This window comes from Ornithodoros turicata, unplaced genomic scaffold, assembly GCF_037126465.1.
Source record: "Ornithodoros turicata isolate Travis unplaced genomic scaffold, ASM3712646v1 ctg00001487.1, whole genome shotgun sequence".
NCBI classification, from domain to species: Eukaryota; Metazoa; Arthropoda; class Arachnida; order Ixodida; family Argasidae; genus Ornithodoros; species Ornithodoros turicata.
Window position 1 is genome coordinate 3,401 of NW_026999636.1, and position 22,730 is coordinate 26,130.

The window sequence follows — 22,730 nt, forward strand, 5'->3', positions numbered from 1 at the left end:
CACGCGTGTTTAGTCCGCACGTACAAAATAAAAAGAATCACCTATAATTTGAAAATAATGCCATATGTCGAAAGCATAACCATGCACAGTACCTCAGGCAGCCACTGTTGCGCGAAATACCGCATACACGCGTGTTTAGTCCACACGTACAAAATAAAAAGAATCACCTATAATTTGAAAATAATCCCATATGTCGAAAGCATAAACATGCAAAGTGCCTCAGGCAGCCACTGTATCGCGAAATACCATATACACGCGTGTTTAGTTGCACGCACAAAATAAAAAGAATCACCTATAATTTGAAAATAATGCCATATGTCCAAAGCATAAACATGCAAAGTTCCTCAGGCAGCCACTGTTGCGCGAAATACCGCATACACGCGTGTTTAGTCCACACGTACAAAACAAAAATAATCACCTACAATTTGAAAATAATGCCCTATGTCGAACGTATAAACATGCATAGTGCCTCAGGCAGCCACTGTTTCGCGAAATACCATATACACGCGTGTTTAGTTACACGCACAAAATAAAAAGAATGACCTATAATTTGAAAATAATGCCATATGTCGAAAGCATAAACATGCACAGTACCTCAGGCAGCCACTGTTGCGCGAAATACCGCATACACGCGTGATTAGTCCACACGTACAAAATAACAAGAATCACCTATAATTTGAAAATCATGCCGTATGTCGAAAGCATAAGCATGCAAAGTGCCTCAGGCAGCCACTGTTTCGCGAAATACCATATACACGCGTGTTTAGTTGCACGCACAAAATAAAAAGAATGACCTATAATTTGAATATAATGCCCTATGTCGAAAGTATAAACATGCATAGTGCCACAGGCAGCCACTGTTTCGCGAAATACCATATACACGCGTGTTTAGTTACACGCACAAAATAAAAAGAATGACCTATAATTTGAAAATAATGCCATATGTCGAAAGCATAAACATGCACAGTACCTCAGGCAGCCACTGTTGCGCGAAATACCGCATACACGCGTGTTTACTCCGCACGTACAAAATAAAAAGAATCACCTATAATTGAAAATAATGCCATATGTCGAAAGCATAAACATGCAAAGTTCCTCAGGCAGCCACTCTTTCGCGAAATACCTTATACACGCGTGTTTAGTTGCACGCACAAAATAAAAAGAATGACCTATAATTTGAAAATAATGCCATATGTCGAAAGCATAAACATGCAAAGTTCCTCAGGCAGCCACTGTTGCGCGAAATACCGCATACACGCGTGATTAGTCCACACGTACAAAATAACAAGAATCACCTATAATTTGAAAATCATGCCGTATGTCGAAAGCATAAGCATGCAAAGTGCCTCAGGCAGCCACTGTTTCGCGAAATACCATATACACGCGTGTTTAGTCCGCCACGTACAAAATAAAAAGAATCACCTATAATTTGAAAATAATGCCATTTGCCCAAAGCATAACCATGCACAGTACCTCAGGCAGCCACTGTTGCGCGAAATACCGCATACACGCGTGTTTAGTCCACACGTACAAAATAAAAAGAATCACCTATAATTTGAAAATAATCACATATCTCGAAAGCATAGACATGCAAAGTGCCTCAGGCAGCCACTGTTTCGCGAAATACCATATACACGCGTGTTTAGTTGCACACACAAAATAAAAAGAATGACCTATAATTTGAATATAATGCCATATGTCGAAAGCATAAACATGCACAGTACCTCAGGCAGCCACTGTTGGGCGAAATACCGCATACACGCGTGTTTAGTCCGCACGCACAAAATAAAAAGAATCACCTACAATTTGAAAATAATGCCCTATGTCGAAAGTATAAACATGCACAGTACCTCAGGCAGCCACTGTTGGGCGAAATACCGCATACACGCGTGTTTAGTCCGCACGTACAAAATAAAAAGAATCACCTATAATTTGAAAATAATGCCATATGTCGAAAGCATAAACATGCAAAGTTCCTCAGGCAGCCACTCTTTCGCGAAATACCTTATACACGCGTGTTTAGTTGCACGCACAAAATAAAAAGAATGACCTATAATTTGAAAAGAATGCCATATGTCGAAAGCATAAACATGCAGAGTACCTCAGGCAGCCACTGTTGCGCGAAATACCGCATACACGCGTGTTTAGTCACCACGTACAAAATAAAAAGAATCACCTATAATTTGAAAATAATGCCATTTGCCCAAAGCATACCCATGCACAGTACCTCAGGCAGCCACTGTTGCGCGAAATACCGCATACACGCGTGTTTAGTCCACACGAACAAAATAAAAAGAATCACCTATAATTTGAAAATCATGCCATATGTCGAAAGCATAAACATGCAAAGTTCCTCAGGCAGCCACACTTTCGCGAAATACCTTATACACGCGTGTTTAGTTGCACGCACAAAATAAAAAGAATGACCTATAATTTGAAAATAATGCCATATGTCGAAAGCATAAACATGCAGAGTACCTCAGGCAGCCACTGTTGCGCGAAATACCGCATACACGCGTGTTTAGTCACCACGTACAAAATAAAAAGAATCACCTATAATTTGAAAATAATGCCATTTGCCCAAAGCATACCCATGCACAGTACCTCAGGCAGCCACTGTTGCGCGAAATACCGCATACACGCGCGTTTAGTCCACACGTACAAAATAAAAAGAATCACCTATAATTTGAAAATCATGCCATATGTCGAAAGCATAAACATGCAAAGTGCCTCAGGCAGCCACTGTTTCGCGAAATACCATACACACGGGTGTTTAGTTGCACACACAAAATAAAAAGAATGACATATAATTTGAATATAATGCCATATGTCGAAAGCATAAACATGCACAGTACCTCAGGCAGCCACTGTTGGGCGAAATACCGCATACACGCGTGTTTAGTCCGCACGTACAAAATAAAAAGAATCACCTATAATTTGAAAATAATGCCATATGTCGAAAGCATAAACATGCAAAGTTCCTCAGGCAGCCACTCTTTCGCGAAATACCTTATACACGCGTGTTTAGCTGCACGCACAAGATAAAAAGAATGACCTATAATTTGAAAAGAATGCCATATGTCGAAAGCATAAACATGCAGAGTACCTCAGGCAGCCTGTTGCAGAACTCTCAGAGGGCAGCACAAGAACGGGGTTTTTCTTCTTCTTTTGGGAAAACGTTTTAATGTAAGACACATTGTCATCGTGAATAAAGGTATGAGGTATGTTCGGAAAAGGAACGTGATATGACGTGGAGGCTTGGGGCTCTGGGAAAGACATCTCTGCGACAAAGCCAGGACATAAAAAATTGGTGCCGAAACCCGGGAACGCTTCACGAACGGAGTCTTTGTCTGTAGTGATCTACTGGTTGTTGGATAAACAGAGCCCTACGATCGACTATGGAACGTCTCAAGGTGAAGAGGACGTCGCGAAGGAGACAAGCTACGAGGCTTGTGGGAGAAGCCAAGACTGCACTGAGCAGCACTCCTAATGATCGGAAGACCGTCGAAAGCTTGTTGGAACGTCTACGCGTGAACCTTGAAGAGCTGAAAGAGATCAATGCCGAGTTTGAAGGTCATCTCAAGGACGATGAATTAGAGGTGGAATATGAAATGGCTCTGGAATACGAAGAAAATTCTATAAAGGAAATGTCTAACCTACGTGTCGCCTTGCAAGAGCTCACCTCAGTGTCGACGCCTGCCACTCAGGTGGCCGCTCCAACGAATGTGGCACTACTTGGGACTCAGTCTGCCGCTCACACGCCGTCGCTTCATGGCAATCACGCTGGGACCCGTCTGCCAAAACTTCAACTGATGCGTTTCCGAGGTGACCTATCGGAGTGGCTTCCCTTTTGGGAACAATTCAAAGGAACCGTACATAACAATAGTAACCTTTCACAACCAGAGAAGTTCTTCTACTTAAAGGGACTCTGACCAGAAACTGTGGGAGCTCTTTCGTACTTGTAGTCGATAAAGCACCCAACAACGACTCTCCATGCGAAAATTCACGCATTAAAACCCCACGGTTTCTCTAAACTCGAATTTTAAACATTCGACTTCATCCGAGTGCAGCACGCCTAGCGTCAAACCGAGAAAACATACGTTTATATAGAATATCCACCCCGGCCCACCATCAAGATGACGTCAACACGGGGGCCACTCGCAACACCCACAATTGGCTCAAACGCGTCACGTGGTCACGCAATATCTGTCAATTTCCTTCGTGAAATGGCATTTCTACGTTAATATGTTTTTGTTACAGAGCCTCAAGAAGAAAAATATACCCTGCATTTATCACCTGCAACAGTTTCTACGATTTTCTTTTCAATCTGTACACGGCGTTCGATATATGCTTCCGTATCCGGTCAGCTGTAATGGATGCCGTATGCCGAGCTCTCTAACTGCGAACTTGTGTGACTCCCGGTTCATCCTCTTTGTTCGGGTCATTGGGTTGGTGTTGGAGTTGGTCACCATATTCTGAACGTTTCACCTGTCGTTGCGGTGTACTGTTCTTGATCTGCTGCGAAGCGACGAACCGCAACGGCAGTCACTCGCCTCAGCGAACTTCTGTCTGCTGCATCTCAAAGGAGCATGGGGACCTGATGATACCTTCAACTAAAAAAACCAAATGTGCTCTCGTGTGGTCCTGACGGAAAAGTAGTATCAACAAGGTTAGCACATTTATTTTTCAGTTCCAAGTCTACGTACTGAAAACCATGCAGGTGCAGTCGATCATTCTCGTAGCTGTTGTGTAACGCGTATGCTTTCTTACATATCCCACAGAACCCTCCACTTTTTCGACCAAGTTATCGTTATGAGATCCTTCTGATGGCTTCTTACTAGGCTATGCCGCTCCGAAGCATTGAGATGACGAAGCGTCGTGGTAGCTGCACCTCTGCCTTCGAAAGATGAATCAGTCATTCCACACTGTGCTTACTGGCTTTGTATAGAGTCTGGCAAATCCGACAGACTTGGACTGCCTTTTTCAAGAAAGTTTGAAATGTAAGTATGTGTATATTGGTTTCACATATCCACCACATATTGAGCGTGTGTATGATTGTACTTTACATGCTACAGCGTATCAGCGTACATTATTATTCAACACGTAGTGTGGCAAACTCGACATCAGTCACACAAAGCCAACAATTGCCTTTTCTTCAATTGCTTATTTTTATCATATCATGTCTATATCTCAATTTACCAACCAACAAAGTATATTATTTTAGTATAATCATCTGATATTTAACAAGTCACAGTTTTACCATGGTTTTGGCACACTATAGCCCGAGTTGCTTATGCGTCATTAAATTGAATCATCGTCATCTTCAACTGCCATTATTCAATTGAAGTGCCAGGTGGATATAATGATATGGCAAGATATTTTTTTTGCTGTCATCCTGGAATTGCTAATTTCAGAAGAGTAGTCACCGTGAAGTTTGTTTTCGTTTTCAGAAACATTAAGAGGACTAAAACCAAACACTTTTTCTTTCAGAGCGTCCCTTATGCACCTGCATTTCAATTCCAATCTGTATTACAAGAATGACAGACCACTCAACAGAGATGAACATCTGAAAGTGAAAGAGCTGGAATGAAGATACGTTAATCTGTGTCACAGGTTCTTAGTATGTGTGCGAGTCGAGGACATAGGTCTCAAGCTTATTCCTGTCTCCAGAAGAGGTGACAACTATGCTCCTTCTATCTATTAACCAGCTCCACTTTTTACGGTTCCCTGTAAACTAATGGAGCACATCATGTACTACCACGTTGTCAACCAAGTTGACTCTGTCAATTTCTTTTTTTAAATTCCAGCATGGCTTTAGAAAAGGGTATTCAGGCAAAACTAACGTAGTGGAATTCGTTCACAGCATTTCAAACTGTCTTGATTTCTGGGTCCATGTAGATGTAGTATTCTTTTTATTTTGTAAGGGCTTTTGACACTGTGCTCTACGCTCGCGTGTTGGCCAAAGTAGCCTAATTAAAATTTGATCCTGCTACCTGGATATGCAGTTTCTCAACTAACCGTAACTGTGGCGACAACTCGTGAGGAGAACCTATCATATCGCCACCATGCAGCATTTGTTATATTACAATCGCTTCACATTTTAATCTAGTCAAAAGCAAGGCCTTTTGGTGATCGGTCTTGTATAATTACGTGCCCCTCCATTATGTAACACCACACTGGGTTCTTCAACCTATGAGAGAGAAATAAATATATTGCCAAGTAAATTGTCTACAAGGCTCGTTATTACATTTCGCCACACTACCACAAGCAATTGTTAGAGTAGTGGCCCAGGGTATGAAGCTCGCCACTAATCATCATTCAAACAAAGTTCATAATGTAAAATGCTTTACTCAGAACACTGGCTTAACACAACAATTAAGAATAAAGAGAGTAAACGTTTCATTGCCTATCCAGGTGGCATCATCCCTCCAACAGAGAACAATAAAAAACAACATCAAAGGAGTCAAATCGGTGGTCCGCATTCCTTTCGTCCAATGTATTTCATACGCTATTTGGAGGGCACTGTGCCCATCAGGCATTTTGACTGTGCATATCAAGTTGAGTGCATAGAATCTAATACAACTTACATTGGCGAGATAGACAAAAGACGTGGGACAAGACTAAAAGAGCCAGGGCTACTAATGCTTAGCTTAACTAAACAGGACGGAATCAGTCTACCACTGCTGTCCTAAGGGACATATATTTTGATGGTGCAGTAACCTTTGCTCATGACTAGCGATGGGACCCTAGAAAGTTCTTAGAATCCTGCTTTATCAGGCGTGATGCTTCAGCCTGTAATACATACCGTGGCCCCCTATCGGATGTGTAAGATTCCCTCTTAGATAGGCTGATGTGCTCATCTTTGGCCTCTGTTGTACTGATGATGCCACCCGGATAGGCGACAAAACGTTTACGCTCTGTTTTTATTCGTTGTGTTGAGCGGTGTTTGCAGTAAAGGACGCTACATTATGAGGTTGTCACCCGGCTTCTGGAATATATTTTCAAATAAAGTTGTTGTTTTACAAAGCTCAATACATTGCAGAAATCATTCTTGTTGCCTATTGTTTTGGGGGTGCCATTCTTGCAGTCACATGAAGCACTGAAGGGCCAATTTAAAAAGTAAAGGCAGTCTGATTTATGTTCTTGCCGACATGGCACAGCGTATGTACGAGGTAGCTCCATTTCAGAAGCCTGAGAACACTCAAAGCAATTAGTGTGCTAGCATCAGATATGGTGCACAGCATTACATATTTGCTTTTGCTAGGGCAACTAAGAAGGGTGGATAGAAAGGCAGTTACGACTTGTTTCCACAAAAGACACTCAGATTCATTAGCAATTTCCTCCAAGAGAGCCAAGGCTTTTTCTAGATTACTAGAACATAGGTACCTGGTTATAAATAACAAGAATTCATCTACCAGAAGTCAGTGTTTCACACACCCTGCTTTCCATCAACACTATTAAAAGGTGTGACCCCCAAACCTGCACAAAATTCCTGGAGAGTCTTTACTGGACACTGTTGCTGTCCCTCTCACCAGGTGCTCTCTATGAACCCGATTCGCAGTTCTGGATGCACTGCCTGAGCTAACTTCAGCATGCTTTCCCAACACGAATGGTAACTGCTATGAGGAGTGTTGTACTTACTGAAAGCAACATGAAATGCTGTACCTTGACAGGTAACGTTGATATCCTTCTTAAGACCGTAGAGAGATGTTCCTTGCCCCCTTTCTTCCAAATCTTACTATCAGACGCAAGCCCACTTGCCACCAAGCCAATGAGATGTGCCTCACAGTCAGTGCAATCAAGGGAATCTATCACTGAGGCTCAGAAAAGCTGTTTTCCATCGGGATCTGATCCAGCACTGAGCCATGAGTAGCTCCGTGAAAGTACCAGGGTTTCTTCGAATTTTAGATGTGCCAGCATTTGTTCTCCTCCCCTCCTTCTTTTTATGTAGTAACTGATTACTTTAGCCTTGTACTACTTTGGAGATTGAAGATGCGGAGATGATATAAGAGGTGGAACTAGGCTTTATGCAAAACGAGGCAAAGTGTGACTATGTACAAATCTTCTGAGAATGTCTATGTATCATTCACACAAAGAGAGGATACGTGTTACATCTTTTTCCGGTTTTGATATTTATTTATTTATGAATATATCTCAAAGGCCATTGCAGGTATTACATGAGGGGGGACATCAACATGGGCACTTAACAAATACGGAAGTTACAAGGAACATACATATTTGGAAGACAAGACTCTATTTTTTGTTCGTTCATCAGTCTTGGTCAAGAAATTGTTCACTGTAGCAATGGTACACAATGTCACGAAAGGAGTGCTCATCTATCATTCCGCAAGACTCATTAAAAAGGACTAGTGTTGTGTTTCAACACAACATGTTGAACTCATGAACCATGCATCATCCTGAGAGCTATAGATCATCCTAAATACAGATGCTGAATTATTTTAAATGTGATAGACGAGCTGTGCGAAGAGGTACCCCCAGTTAGGATCTTGGGTACTTGAAGCCTGTGGCATTTTCTGTGGGAAAGGCTTGCCAGACCCTCTTCACTGCACAGGCTGGGATGACCATGATCTTGTTTTTTCCAAGCTTGTGCCATACTCACCTTGCAAACTGGCAATACGCAGTGTATCTGCATCGTCTACACAGATGTACATAAAATATAGTTTAGGCAAATAGGTAACCGGTTACAGTACAGTGTGTGTGCATTGTCATTTCTACATGTACCTGAGAGTAACTGCAGTTTACCTGCCCACACCTTGTACATTACTACACATGCTGTGTTCTTTTAGAACCCAAAGTTGTTTTACTTTTCACTGAATCGACAATCAAGAACACTCAATATCGCTAAAAACCTACGCTAAAACCTTATGCACAGCGCAATACATAAAAACGTGACTCAGGACACAGCACACTGACAATTACAAAATTGCCTATATTGGTTTTCTCCAGTTCAGAGTCGTGTACTGTATAGCCTTTTTATGTGCTGCGCCCTGTACTGGAGTTTTTAACGACTCTATTGCAGGACCAAACCAGTTTTGGGCGCCCAAATTTTAACATCGTTCGACAAGGACACATGTGACTTACTTGTGAATACAGTCGCTCATAGGTTCGCGTGCCCACGGAGTTCAATATGCGACCTTCAGGACAGTCATATTGAAGAATAGAAGTTGGAAATCTTTGTGGGTTGTAATGCACTCATACTGCAGTCATTCGGCAGTGTTTTCGAGCTCCTTGCAGCACAAGCATTCGATCTCCTTCGGCATTATGACACACCAGCCACACCGGCACCATGAACAGCAAGTGCGCATTAGATATCAGAACACGAAATTTCTGCGAACGTTTACATGTTCGATCACAGTGTGCGTTAAAAAGCTCATCGCTTACCTGAAGACAGGCGACTCATGCTGTTTGCTTCATCTGTAACTGATGTTCGTAGAGCTCTAACTTCGTCTCGCATTCGCGGCATCGGCGACGTTTCGAAAGCCTACCGAGCTGTTCAGCACGCAGAATTTTCTTCTCGATGTCTCGATCGCAGAAAGGTCAGAAAGAAGTTCCGGGCTCGAAGTCTCCGCATTTCTGCCTTCGACGTCCATATTGCCCGATCGGGCATTCCGGACGGATGCCGGCGCTCTCACAGACTCACTAACAACAGAACTTCCGGTCCGGGCGCCCAATGAAACGTGGCCCTCGTGACTTCGTCACGCACACGGAAATTGGCGGATGTCCACTGCAAAGAGGCTAGATTTCGGCCCCGATTGCGCGAGTTGAGGGGGAAAAGCGAAGCCGGTTTTCAGCTCCCTGTTTGGCAAACTTTGCCTCCGCGCACAGCCAAAATATTTCGCGTGTGGCTTGGAGGCATATTATACCTTCGTAATAGATGCAAACGAAATATTTGTCGAACTTCTGGTCAGAGTCCCTTTAAGGTCACTGTTGGATGGAGCAGCTGCAGCCGCCATATCAGGTCTACAAGCTTCGGATGTGTGCTACAACGATGCCATTGAAATCTTGATGGAAAGATTTGGAGACAAGCGTCGCATTGAAAGGCAGTACCTGACCAAACTGAGGACATTGCCTCCAATTAAAACTAACAAAGATTTTCGAGGGCTTAGGAAGCTATATGATCAAGTCCAAGCAAACGTGCGAGGTCTCAAAGCATTGGGTGTGGAAAGCAGCTCCTTTGCAACAATGCTGACAGATACTATCCTTTTAGCGTTGCTACTGAAATGGCCATGGAATATTATCGTACTGAGAAGAGAGGTCAGCAGCTTGGCACAGCAAGTTTGGAAGGCAATGGAGACGAGACCAATGCCGGAGTGAGTACCGCTGGAAGAGAGATTGTTGGAACTACGGAGTTAGATCGAATTCTAAAGTTTCTCCTAATTGAAATCGAAAGCTTTGAGCACCTCAAGTTCAATGGATGTGCCTATGACGACAACGAGATGAGAGGACATCAGAGGCAAGATGATCGACAGAATTCAAACAATGGTGGACTCAAGACACGACCGGCAGCGTCAGTTCTCCACACCACTGCTCGGGAAATGACCAACGATTGCATATTTTGCAACACCTCGCGACACATAACGGAGCTGTGCGACGCAGACATCCCGCTGGTAGAGAAGAAAACTACTCTTGCAGCTCAAAAGCGATGCTTCCGTTGTACAAAACATGGACATCATGCAAGAATGTGTAGGAAGAAAATAACCTCCTCTGCATGCGGAGGAAGGCACGTAAGGACGATGTGCGATCCTTTGTGGAAACCAAGTGAACAGACAAAAGTGAAAGAAGTCGTCAGTACTAGCATGCACACGAGTGGGACTGGCGAAGATGTGAAGACAGGTACTGTCGTCTTACTTCAAACGTTCAGGGCATGGGCCGTAGCTGAAGGTCGCAGTCTATATCTCAGGGGAGTCATTGACGGCGGTAGTCAACGAACCTTCGTGCGCCAAGATATTGCCAGAGAACTGAATCTTCCTTCTGCCGGAGAAATAGACGTCACGATAAATACTTTCGGGAACAGGACTTCCAGAAGGGAGAAGCAGCGTCGGCGTTTGGTCAAACTGTGCTTACGCAGTCAATACGGAGGGGAAGTACATGTCTTTGAAGCCATCGAGGTACCATTCATTTGTGAAGGTCTTGTGACATGCCCATTGGATAACGAGGACGTGCGTACTTTTCTTCTAAGTGAAGAGAAACTAGCCGATGAGTGTCGCTTCTCAGGGGTACGGACAGAAGATGGAATTGGCGTGCTTTTAGGCTCTGATCAAATGTGGAAGATCATGACGAGGCAGGTGCGGCAAAGCAATGCCCAGAATAATCTTGTTGCCATCAACACTGCTCTGGGTTGGACTTTTCAAGGACCGGTATCAGTTAGATCTTCACTCGAGAACAAAGACAGCACTCTAGTTTGTGTGCTTCGCACTGATGCCACTCACGAGGCGTCATTACAGATATTCTGGGAAATTGAGCATCTGGGTATTACGGACGGAAATAGTAATGATGAAGGCGACGACAAAGTTCTTTGTCAATTTAAGGAAACCGTACAGAAGGTTGGCGGAAGATATGCCGTCACTCTACCTTGGAAGAACGATTTCGTCCTTAACGATAATTTGGAAGTAGCCGAGAGTCGGCTCAACGGACTCCTAAAGAAGCTAAAGAAAAATGGTTTGATGGCAGAGTACGACGCTGCGATGAGGAAGTACGCAAGTGACGGACATGCAGAGAAGGTACTCGTCGAGTCAGAGAACGGCAAACAACCTCAGCAAGTCTATTACATGCCGCATCAAGCTGTGGTCAAACAGGAATCAGAAACCACAAAGCTTCGTGTTGTCTTCGACGGATCCTCGCATGCACCTACCGTAGCTTCACTGAACGATTGCCTGGAAAAAGGACCCAGTCTGAATACGGATCTTCTGCCGGTCTTGATACGTTTCCGAATGTACCGTATCGGTCTGGCAGCAGACATTGAGAAAGCCTTTCTTCAGGTTGAGGTCCAAGAAAGGGACAGGGACGCTTTGAGATTTCTGCGGTGTCAAGATGGTCCTACGGAAGATATTTCTCAGAATCCGGTGGAAGTATGGAGAATGAAACGTGTACCCTTCGGAACGACAGCGAGCCCCTTTCTTTTGGCGGCCACACTGAGACATCACCTAGACAACGTCAAAGGGCATTTCCAACGGACGGCACGGCACATTGTCAATAGTTTCTACGTGGACGACCTATTGACGGGTTCATCAACGGTGGATGGAGCAATAACGATATACAACGACGCTTCATCTATCCTTCAGGAAGCTGGCATGAATTTACAAAAATGGATTTCAAACGCAGAAGAGGTACGAAAACAGTTTGGTGAGCAAGACACCAACAGTAGACAAGAGAGGACCCTGAGTTGCAGGGAGGATCGGAAAGTTCTCGGTATACTGTGGGACACGTACGGTGATACTCTCAAGGTATCAGGCAAACGCATGCTAGAGGATGGCGTAGCGCTCATTAGCAGTAAACGCGGAATTCTGAGCGCAGCAGCGAAGCTGTTTGACCCTCTGGGCATGCTCTCTCCGTTCAGCATTCGAATCAAAATGCTCTTTCAACGTTTGTGGGAGGAGAAGCTTGATTGGGACACGCCTTTGACCGGAAATATACAAGAGCTGTGGCATACCTGGTGGTCGGAGCTGCCAAAGTTGGACAACATCGCACTAAATAGGTGTCTCGTTCCAGACGGAAATTACAACTTCAAGTATGAGCTTCACATCTTCAGCGACGCTAGTCCTTATGCATACGGAGCCTGTTTGTATTTAAGAGCCATTGCAAATGGAAGAACAGCGAAGGTCGGGTTTGTGTTTGCAAAGGCTCGGGTGGCGCCTTTGAAGGCCCTAACTTTACCACGACTAGAGCTTATGGGCGCCCTGTTGGGAGTGAGGCTATCAAAGAAAATAACTGAAGCTTTGACGCGACTGAAGGAAGTGACCTGCGTATACTGGACAGATTCGTCAATCACCCTTTGTTGGGTACGAGGTTCTCCGTTACGTTGGAAACAATTTGTAAGAAATAGAGTTATTGAGATCCAGGAAAAAAGCGACGTATCAGCTTGGCGATTTTGTCCTGGGAAAGAAAACCCAGCTGACCTATTGACAAGGGGGGAGTCACTTGAAACGCTTGAGAAGTGTGACACATGGTGGAACGGACCAAAGTGGCTCGAACGGGACGAAGACGAATGGCCTGCTCAAACGGTGCTTCCGGAAATAAAGGACCTTACTGATCAAGAGGATGTGCACAATGACGCCACTACGTTGCAAAGTTCTGTCAATATAGGAGTTCCCGCTGTACTGGACCTCGACCGATTCAGCAGTTTGCGTAGAGCTCTCAGAGTGACAGCGTGGATCAAACGGTTCGTCGACAATAGCCGACCAGGTAACCCACGGGTCTTTGGGGCACTCTCGACAGAAGACATTAGTTGGGCAGAGAACTATTGGATGAAACGAGCTCAAGAGGAAAGGTATGGACTCGAGAAGCAAACCCTGAGTCTGGGAAAGGCCTTAGAGAAGAACTCGGCTGTAGTGAAGCTTGCACCTTTTCTTGACAACGAAGGAATCATGCGGATCTCCGGACGTCTTCATTTCTTGGAAATTTCAGGAACAGTAAAGCACCCGATTCTGCTTCCACCCGACCATCGATTTACGGTACTGACTGTGGAATCAGTGCACCTGAGGGTTCTGCACGGAGGAGTGCAAGATACCCTAACTGAACTTCGGGAGCGATTTTGGATTCCAAAAGGACGACAGATTGTGAAAAAAGTAATCTGTCACTGCAGGGGTTGTACCAGGTACCGCGCCAAAGCAGCGACAGCAAGAATGGCTCCATTACCACAGGATCGAGTAGAAGCCGGTACGCCATTTGAAGTCGTCGGGATTGATTTTGCCGGTCCTGTTTTCTTCAAAGGAGCAGTACGCGACGAAAAGTCCTACATTTTGCTCATCACATGTGCGACAACTCGAGCCATTCATTTAGAGCTCGTATCTAAAATGTCCACAGAATGCTTCCTGCTAGCCTTCTCCAGGTTCATTGCTCGGCGAGGCATACCTAAAGTGATATACACTGACAATGCACTAACCTTCAAGAAGGCGTCGAAAGACATAAGTATTTTCTGCGACACTTTGCAAAGACAGCGTTTTCACGATTATTGTACAGAGAAAATGATAACATGGAAGTTTATCATGACATATGCTCCATTGTGGGGAGGGTTCTGGGAACGTTTGGTAAAAACAGTGAAAGGGACCCTCCGGAAGACACTGGGCCGTAACAGATATGGGTTTGAAGAACTGACTACAATCATACAGCAAGTTGAAGCAGTTGTAAATTCAAGGCCACTTACCTATCTTGGTGACTGCCCAGAAGACCTTTCCCCTCTAACTCCCGCACATTTCCTGACGGGAAAGAGACTCACGTGTTTGCCAATGGCTCCTATACCAACGCCGCGATCAACGAGTGCACAAGTTAAATCTAACTGGATAAAGCAAGAAAGAGCTATTGACAGCTTCTGGAAGAGGTGGCTGAAAGAGTACTTGCTACAACTTCGTTCAGCTCATAGTTGGAGTGTACATAAGTCTTTGCCAGTGAAGGAGGGCGATGTGGTGTTGATCAGCGAAGAAAAGGTTCCTCGACACATGTGGAAGATAGGAAGAGTTGCTACTGTGTTTTGGGGGCGGGACAAGGTGGTGCGGGCCTGCGCAGTGAAGCTGCCAGACAAAACAGTACTGCGACGACCGGTGCAGCTTCTGTATCCTCTCGAAATGGTGTAAGGGTCTCATTGTGCTTTTTCGGGGGGGAGTATGTTGCAGAACTCTCAGAGGGCAGCACAAGAACGGGGTTTTTCTTCTTCTTTTGGGAAAACGTTTTAATGTAAGACACATTGTCATCGTGAATAAAGGTATGAGGTATGTTCGGAAAAGGAACGTGATATGACGTGGAGGCTTGGGGCTCTGGGAAAGACATCTCTGCGACAAAGCCAGGACACAGGCAGCCACTGTTTCGCGAAATACCATATACACGCGTGTTTAGTTGCACGCACAAAATAAAAAGAATGACCTATAATTTGAAAATAATGCCAGATGTCGAAAGCATAAACATGCACAGTACCTCAGGCAGCCACTGTTGCGCGAAATACCGCATACACGCGTGTTTAGTCCGCACGTACAAAATAAAAAGAATCACCTATAATTTGAAAATCATGCCATATGTCGAAAGCATAAACATGCAAAGTGCCTCAGGCAGCCACTGTTTCGCGAAATACCATATACACGCGTGTTTAGTCACCGCGTACAAAATAAAAAGAATCACCTACAATTTGAAAATAATGCCCTATGTCGAAAGTATAAACATGCATAGTGCCTCAGGCAGCCACTGTTTCGCGAAATACCATATACACGCGTGTTTAGTTGCACGCACAAAATAAAAAGAATGACCTATAATTTGAAAATAATGCCATATGTCGAAAGCATAAACATGCAGAGTACCTCAGGCAGCCACTGTTGCGCGAAATACCGCATACACGCGTGTTTAGTCACCACGTACAAAATAAAAAGAATCACCTATAATTTGAAAATAATGCCATTTGCCCAAAGCATACCCATGCACAGTACCTCAGGCAGCCACTGTTGCGCGAAATACCGCATACACGCGTGTTTAGTCCACACGTACAAAATAAAAATAATCACCTATAATTTGAAAATCATGCCATATGTCGAAAGCATAAACATGCAAAGTGCCTCAGGCAGCCACTGTTTCGCGAAATACCATACACACGCGTGTTTAGTTGCACACACAAAATAAAAAGAATGACCTATAATTTGAATATAATGCCATATGTCGAAAGCATAAACATGCACAGTACCTCAGGCAGCCACTGTTGAGCGAAATACCGCATACACGCGTGTTTAGTCCGCACGTACAAAATAAAAAGAATCACCTATAATTTGAAAATAATGCCCTATTTTGAAAGTATAAACATGCATAGTTCCGCAGGCAGCCACTCTTTCGCGAAATACCTTATACACGCGTGTTTAGTTGCACGCACAAAATAAAAAGAATGACCTATAATTTGAAAATAATGCCATATGTCGAAAGCATAAACATGCAAAGTTCCTCAGGCAGCCACTGTTGCGCGAAATACCGCATACACGCGTGTTTAGTCCACACGTACAAAATAAAAAGAATCACCTACAATTTGAAAATAATGCCCTATTTTGAAAGTATAAACATGCATAGTGCCTCAGGCAGCCACTGTTTCGCGAAATACCATATACACGCGTGTTTAGTTGCACGCACAAAATAAAAAGAATGACCTATAATTTGAAAATAATGCCATATGTCGAAAGCATAAACATGCAAAGTTCCTCAGGCAGCCACTGTTGCGCGAAATACCGCATACACGCGTGTTTAGTCCACACTTACAAAATAAAAAGAATCACCTATAATTTGAAAATCATGCCGTATGTCGAAAGCATAAACATGCAAAGTGCCTCAGGGAGCCACTGTTTCGCGAAATACCGTATACACGCGTGTTTAGTTGCACGCAGAAAATAAAAAGAATGACCTATAATTTGAAAATAATGCCATATGTTGAAAGCATAAACATGCACAGTACCTCAGGCAGCCACTGTTTCGCGAAATACCTTATACACGCGTGTTTACTTGCACACACAAAATAAAGAGAATGACCTATAATTTGAAAATAATGCCATATGACGAAAGCATAAACATGCAAAGTTTCTCAGGCAGCCACTGTTGCGCGAAATACCGCATACACGCGTGTTTAGTCCACACGTACAAAATACAAAGAATCACCTATAATTTGAAAATAATGCCATATGTCGAAAGCATAAACATGCAAAGTTCCTCAGGCAGCCACTCTTTCGCGAAATACCTTATACACGCGTGTTTAGTTGCACGCACAAAATAAAAAGAATGACATATAATTTGAAAATAATGCCATATGTCGAAAGCATAAACATTTCAGAGTACCTCAGGCAGCCACTGTTGCGCGAAATACCGCATACACGCGTGTTTAGTCACCACGTACAAAATAAAAAGAATCACCTATAATTTGAAAATAATGCCATTTGCCCAAAGCATACCCATGCACAGTACCTCAGGCAGCCACTGTTGCGCGAAATACCGCATACACGCGTGTTTAGCCCACACGTACAAAATAAAAAGAATCACCTATAATTTGAAAATCATGCCATATGTCGAAAGCATAAACATGCAAAGTTCCTCAGGCAGCCACTGTTGCGCGAAATACCGCATACACGCGTGTTTAGTCCACACGTACAAAATAAAAAGAATCACCTACAATTTCAAAATAATGCCCTATTTTGAAAGTATAAACATGCATAGTGCCTCAGGCAGCCACTGTTTCGCGAAATACCATACACACGCGTGTTTAGTTGCACGCACAAAATAAAAAGAATGACCTATAATTTGAAAATAATGTCATATGTCGAAAGCATAAACATGCACAGTACCTCAGGCAGCCACTGTTGCGCGAAATACCGCATACACGCGTGTTTAGTCCGCACGTACAAAATAAAAAGAATCACCTATAATTTGAAAATAATGCCATATGTCGAAAGCATAAACATGCAAAGTTCTTCAGGCAGCCACTCTTTCGCGAAATACCATATACACGCGTGTTTAGTTGCACGCACAAAATAAAAAGAATGACCTATAATTTGAAAATAATGCCATATGTCGAAAGCATAAACATGCAAAGTTCCTCAGGCAGCCACTGTTGCGCGAAATACCGCATACACGCGTGTTTAGTCCACACTTACAAAATAAAAAGAATCACCTATAATTTGAAAATCATGCCGTATGTCGAAAGCATAAACATGCAAAGTGCCTCAGGCAGCCACTGTTTCGCGAAATACCGTATACACGCGTGTTTAGTTGCACGCAGAAAATAAAAAGAATGACCTATAATTTGAAAATAATGCCATATGTTGAAAGCATAAACATGCACAGTACCTCAGGCAGCCACTGTTTCGCGAAATACCTTATACACGCGTGTTTACTTGCACACACAAAATAAAGAGAATGACCTATAATTTGAAAATAATGCCATATGACGAAAGCATAAACATGCAAAGTTTCTCAGGCAGCCACTGTTGCGCGAAATACCGCATACACGCGTGTTTAGTCCACACGTACAAAATACAAAGAATCACCTATAATTTGAAAATAATGCCATATGTCGAAAGCATAAACATGCAAAGTTCCTCAGGCAGCCACTCTTTCGCGAAATACCTTATACACGCGTGTTTAGTTGCACGCACAAAATAAAAAGAATGACATATAATTTGAAAATAATGCCATATGTCGAAAGCATAAACATGCAGAGTACCTCAGGCAGCCACTGTTGCGCGAAATACCGCATACACGCGTGTTTAGTCACCACGTACAAAATAAAAAGAATCACCTATAATTTGAAAATAATGCCATTTGCCCAAAGCATACCCATGCACAGTACCTCAGGCAGCCACTGTTGCGCGAAATACCGCATACACGCGTGTTTAGTCCACACGTACAAAATAAAAAGAATCACCTATAATTTGAAAATCATGCCATATGTCGAAAGCATAAACATGCAAAGTGCCTCAGGCAGCCACTGTTTCGCGAAATACCATACACACGCGTGTTTAGTTGCACACACAAAATAAAAAGAATGACCTATAATTTGAATATAATGCCATATGTCGAAAGCATAAACATGCACAGTACCTCAGGCAGCCACTGTTGAGCGAAATACCGCATAAACGCGTGTTTAGTCCGCACGTACAAAATAAAAAGAATCACCTATAATTTGAAAATAATGCCATATGTCGAAAGCATAAACATGCACAGTACCTCAGGCAGCCACTGTTGCGCGAAATACCGCATACACGCATGTTTATCCCGCACGTACAAAATAAAAAGAATCACCTATAATTTGAAAATCATGCCATATGTCGAAAGCATAAACATGCAAAGTGCCTCAGGCAGCCACTGTTTCGCGAAATACCATATACACGCGTGTTTAGTTGCACACACAAAATAAAAAGAATGACCTATAATTTGAATATAATGCCATATGTCGAAAGCATAAACATGCACAGTACCTCAGGCAGCCACTGTTGCGCGAAATACCGCATACACGCGTGTTTAGTCACCGCGTACAAAATAAAAAGAATCACCTACAATTTGAAAATAATGCCCTATGTCGAAAGTATAAACATGCATAGTGCCTCAGGCAGCCACTGTTTCGCGAAATACCATATACACGCGTGTTTAGTTGCACGCACAAAATAAAAAGAATGACCTATAATTTGAAAATAATGCCATATGTCGAAAGCATAAACATGCAGAGTACCTCAGGCAGCCACTGTTGCGCGAAATACCGCATACACGCGTGTTTAGTCACCACGTACAAAATAAAAAGAATCACCTATAATTTGAAAATAATGCCATTTGCCCAAAGCATACCCATGCACAGTACCTCAGGCAGCCACTGTTGCGCGAAATACCGCATACACGCGTGTTTAGTCCACACGTACAAAATAAAAAGAATCACCTATAATTTGAAAATCATGCCATATGTCGAAAGCATAAACATGCAAAGTGCCTCAGGCAGCCACTGTTTCGCGAAATACCATACACACGCGTGTTTAGTTGCACACACAAAATAAAAAGAATGACCTATAATTTGAATATAATGCCATATGTCGAAAGCATAAACATGCACAGTACCTCAGGCAGCCACTGTTGAGCGAAATACCGCATACACGCGTGTTTAGTCCGCACGTACAAAATAAAAAGAATCACCTATAATTTGAAAATAATGCCCTATTTTGAAAGTATAAACATGCATAGTTCCGCAGGCAGCCACTCTTTCGCGAAATACCTTATACACGCGTGTTTAGTTGCACGCACAAAATAAAAAGAATGACCTATAATTTGAAAATAATGTCATATGTCGAAAGCATAAACATGCACAGTACCTCAGGCAGCCACTGTTGCGCGAAATACCGCATACACGCGTGTTTAGTCACCGCGTACAAAATAAAAAGAATCACCTACAATTTGAAAATAATGCCCTATGTCGAAAGTATAAACATGCATAGTGCCTCAGGCAGCCACTGTTTCGCGAAATACCATATACACGCGTGTTTAGTTGCACGCACAAAATAAAAAGAATGACCTATAATTTGAAAATAATGCCATATGTCGAAAGCATAAACATGCAGAGTACCTCAGGCAGCCACTGTTGCGCGAAATACCGCGTACACGCGTGTTTAGTCACCACGTACAAAATAAAAAGAATCACCTATAATTTGAAAATAATGCCATTTGCCCAAAGCATACCCATGCACAGTACCTCAGGCAGCCACTGTTGCGCGAAATACCGCATACACGCGTGTTTAGTCCACACGTACAAAATAAAAAGAATCACCTATAATTTGAAAATCATGCCATATGTCGAAAGCATAAACATGCAAAGTGCCTCAGGCAGCCACTGTTTCGCGAAATACCATACACACGCGTGTTTAGTTGCACACACAAAATAAAAAGAATGACCTATAATTTGAATATAATGCCATATGTCGAAAGCATAAACATGCACAGTACCTCAGGCAGCCACTGTTGAGCGAAATACCGCATACACGCGTGTTTAGTCCGCACGTACAAAATAAAAAGAATCACCTATAATTTGAAAATAATGCCCTATTTTGAAAGTATAAACATGCATAGTTCCGCAGGCAGCCACTCTTTCGCGAAATACCTTATACACGCGTGTTTAGTTGCACGCACAAAATAAAAAGAATGACCTATAATTTGAAAATAATGCCATATGTCGAAAGCATAAACATGCAAAGTTCCTCAGGCAGCCACTGTTGCGCGAAATACCGCATACACGCGTGTTTAGTCCACACGTACAAAATAAAAAGAATCACCTACAATTTGAAAATAATGCCCTATTTTGAAAGTATAAACATGCATAGTGCCTCAGGCAGCCACTGTTTCGCGAAATACCATATACACGCGTGTTTAGTTGCACGCACAAAATAAAAAGAATGACCTATAATTTGAAAATAATGTCATATGTCGAAAGCATAAACATGCACAGTACGTCAGGCAGCCACTGTTGCGCGAAATACCGCATACACGCGTGTTTAGTCCGCACGTACAAAATAAAAAGAATCACCTATAATTTGAAAATAATGCCATATGTCGAAAGCATAAACATCCAAAGTTCTTCAGGCAGCCACTCTTTCGCGAAATACCATATACACGCGTGTTTAGTTGCACGCACAAAATAAAAAGAATGACCTATAATTTGAAAATAATGCCATATGTCGAAAGCATAAACATGCAAAGTTCCTCAGGCAGCCACTGTTGCGCGAAATACCGCATACACGCGTGTTTAGTCACCACGTACAAAATAAAAAGAATCACCTATAATTTGAAAATAATGCCATTTGCCCAAAGCATAACCATGCACAGTACCTCAGGCAGCCACTGTTGCGCGAAATACCGCATACACGCGTGTTTAGTCCACACGTACAAAATAAAAAGAATCACCTATAATTTGAAAATCATGCCATATGTCGAAAGCATAAACATGCAAAGTGCCTCAGGCAGCCACTGTTTCGCGAAATACCATACACACGCGTGTTTAGTTGCACACACAAAATAAAAAGAATGACCTATAATTTGAATATAATGCCATATGTCGAAAGCATAAACATGCACAGTACCTCAGGCAGCCACTGTTGAGCGAAATACCGCATAAACGCGTGTTTAGTCCGCACGTACAAAATAAAAAGAATCACCTATAATTTGAAAATAATGCCATATGTCGAAAGCATAAACATGCACAGTACCTCAGGCAGCCACTGTTGCGCGAAATACCGCATACACGCATGTTTATCCCGCACGTACAAAATAAAAAGAATCACCTATAATTTGAAAATCATGCCATATGTCGAAAGCATAAACATGCAAAGTGCCTCAGGCAGCCACTGTTTCGCGAAATACCATATACACGCGTGTTTAGTTGCACACACAAAATAAAAAGAATGACCTATAATTTGAATATAATGCCATATGTCGAAAGCATAAACATGCACAGTACCTCAGGCAGCCACTGTTGCGCGAAATACCGCATACACGCGTGTTTAGTCCACCGCGTACAAAATAAAAAGAATCACCTACAATTTGAAAATAATGCCCTATGTCGAAAGTATAAACATGCATAGTGCCTCAGGCAGCCACTGTTTCGCGAAATACCATATACACGCGTGTTTAGTTGCACGCACAAAATAAAAAGAATGACCTATAATTTGAAAATAATGCCATATGTCGAAAGCATAAACATGCAGAGTACCTCAGGCAGCCACTGTTGCGCGAAATACCGCATACACGCGTGTTTAGTCACCACGTACAAAATAAAAAGAATCACCTATAATTTGAAAATAATGCCATTTGCCCAAAGCATACCCATGCACAGTACCTCAGGCAGCCACTGTTGCGCGAAATACCGCATACACGCGTGTTTAGTCCACACGTACAAAATAAAAAGAATCACCTATAATTTGAAAATCATGCCATATGTCGAAAGCATAAACATGCAAAGTGCCTCAGGCAGCCACTGTTTCGCGAAATACCATACACACGCGTGTTTA

The 22,730-nt window shown here is 42.9% G+C and overlaps 2 protein-coding genes across 2 annotated transcripts; both read left to right on the forward strand.

The window, feature by feature from the left end:
• The first annotated feature begins 3,398 nt into the window (after positions 1 to 3,398).
• On the forward strand, positions 3,399 to 3,932 carry LOC135377049 (uncharacterized). Its single transcript, XM_064609397.1, has one exon. The coding sequence runs from the start codon at positions 3,399 to 3,401 to the stop codon at positions 3,930 to 3,932; it is 534 nt and encodes a 177-aa protein (XP_064465467.1).
• Positions 3,933 to 10,241: 6,309 nt separating this feature from the next.
• Positions 10,242 to 14,810, forward strand: LOC135377048 (uncharacterized). The gene has a single exon (XM_064609396.1). It carries the CDS (start codon positions 10,242 to 10,244, stop codon positions 14,808 to 14,810), a length of 4,569 nt encoding a protein of 1,522 aa, XP_064465466.1.
• The last annotated feature ends 7,920 nt before the right edge of the window (positions 14,811 to 22,730 follow it).

Bases quoted from the DNA above. Each gene is read 5' to 3' on its own strand.
- LOC135377049 (XM_064609397.1), top strand. From the start codon at position 3,399: ATGGAACGTCTCAAGGTGAAGAGGACGTCGCGAAGGAGACAAGCTACG.
- LOC135377048 (XM_064609396.1), top strand. From the start codon at position 10,242: ATGGCCATGGAATATTATCGTACTGAGAAGAGAGGTCAGCAGCTTGGC.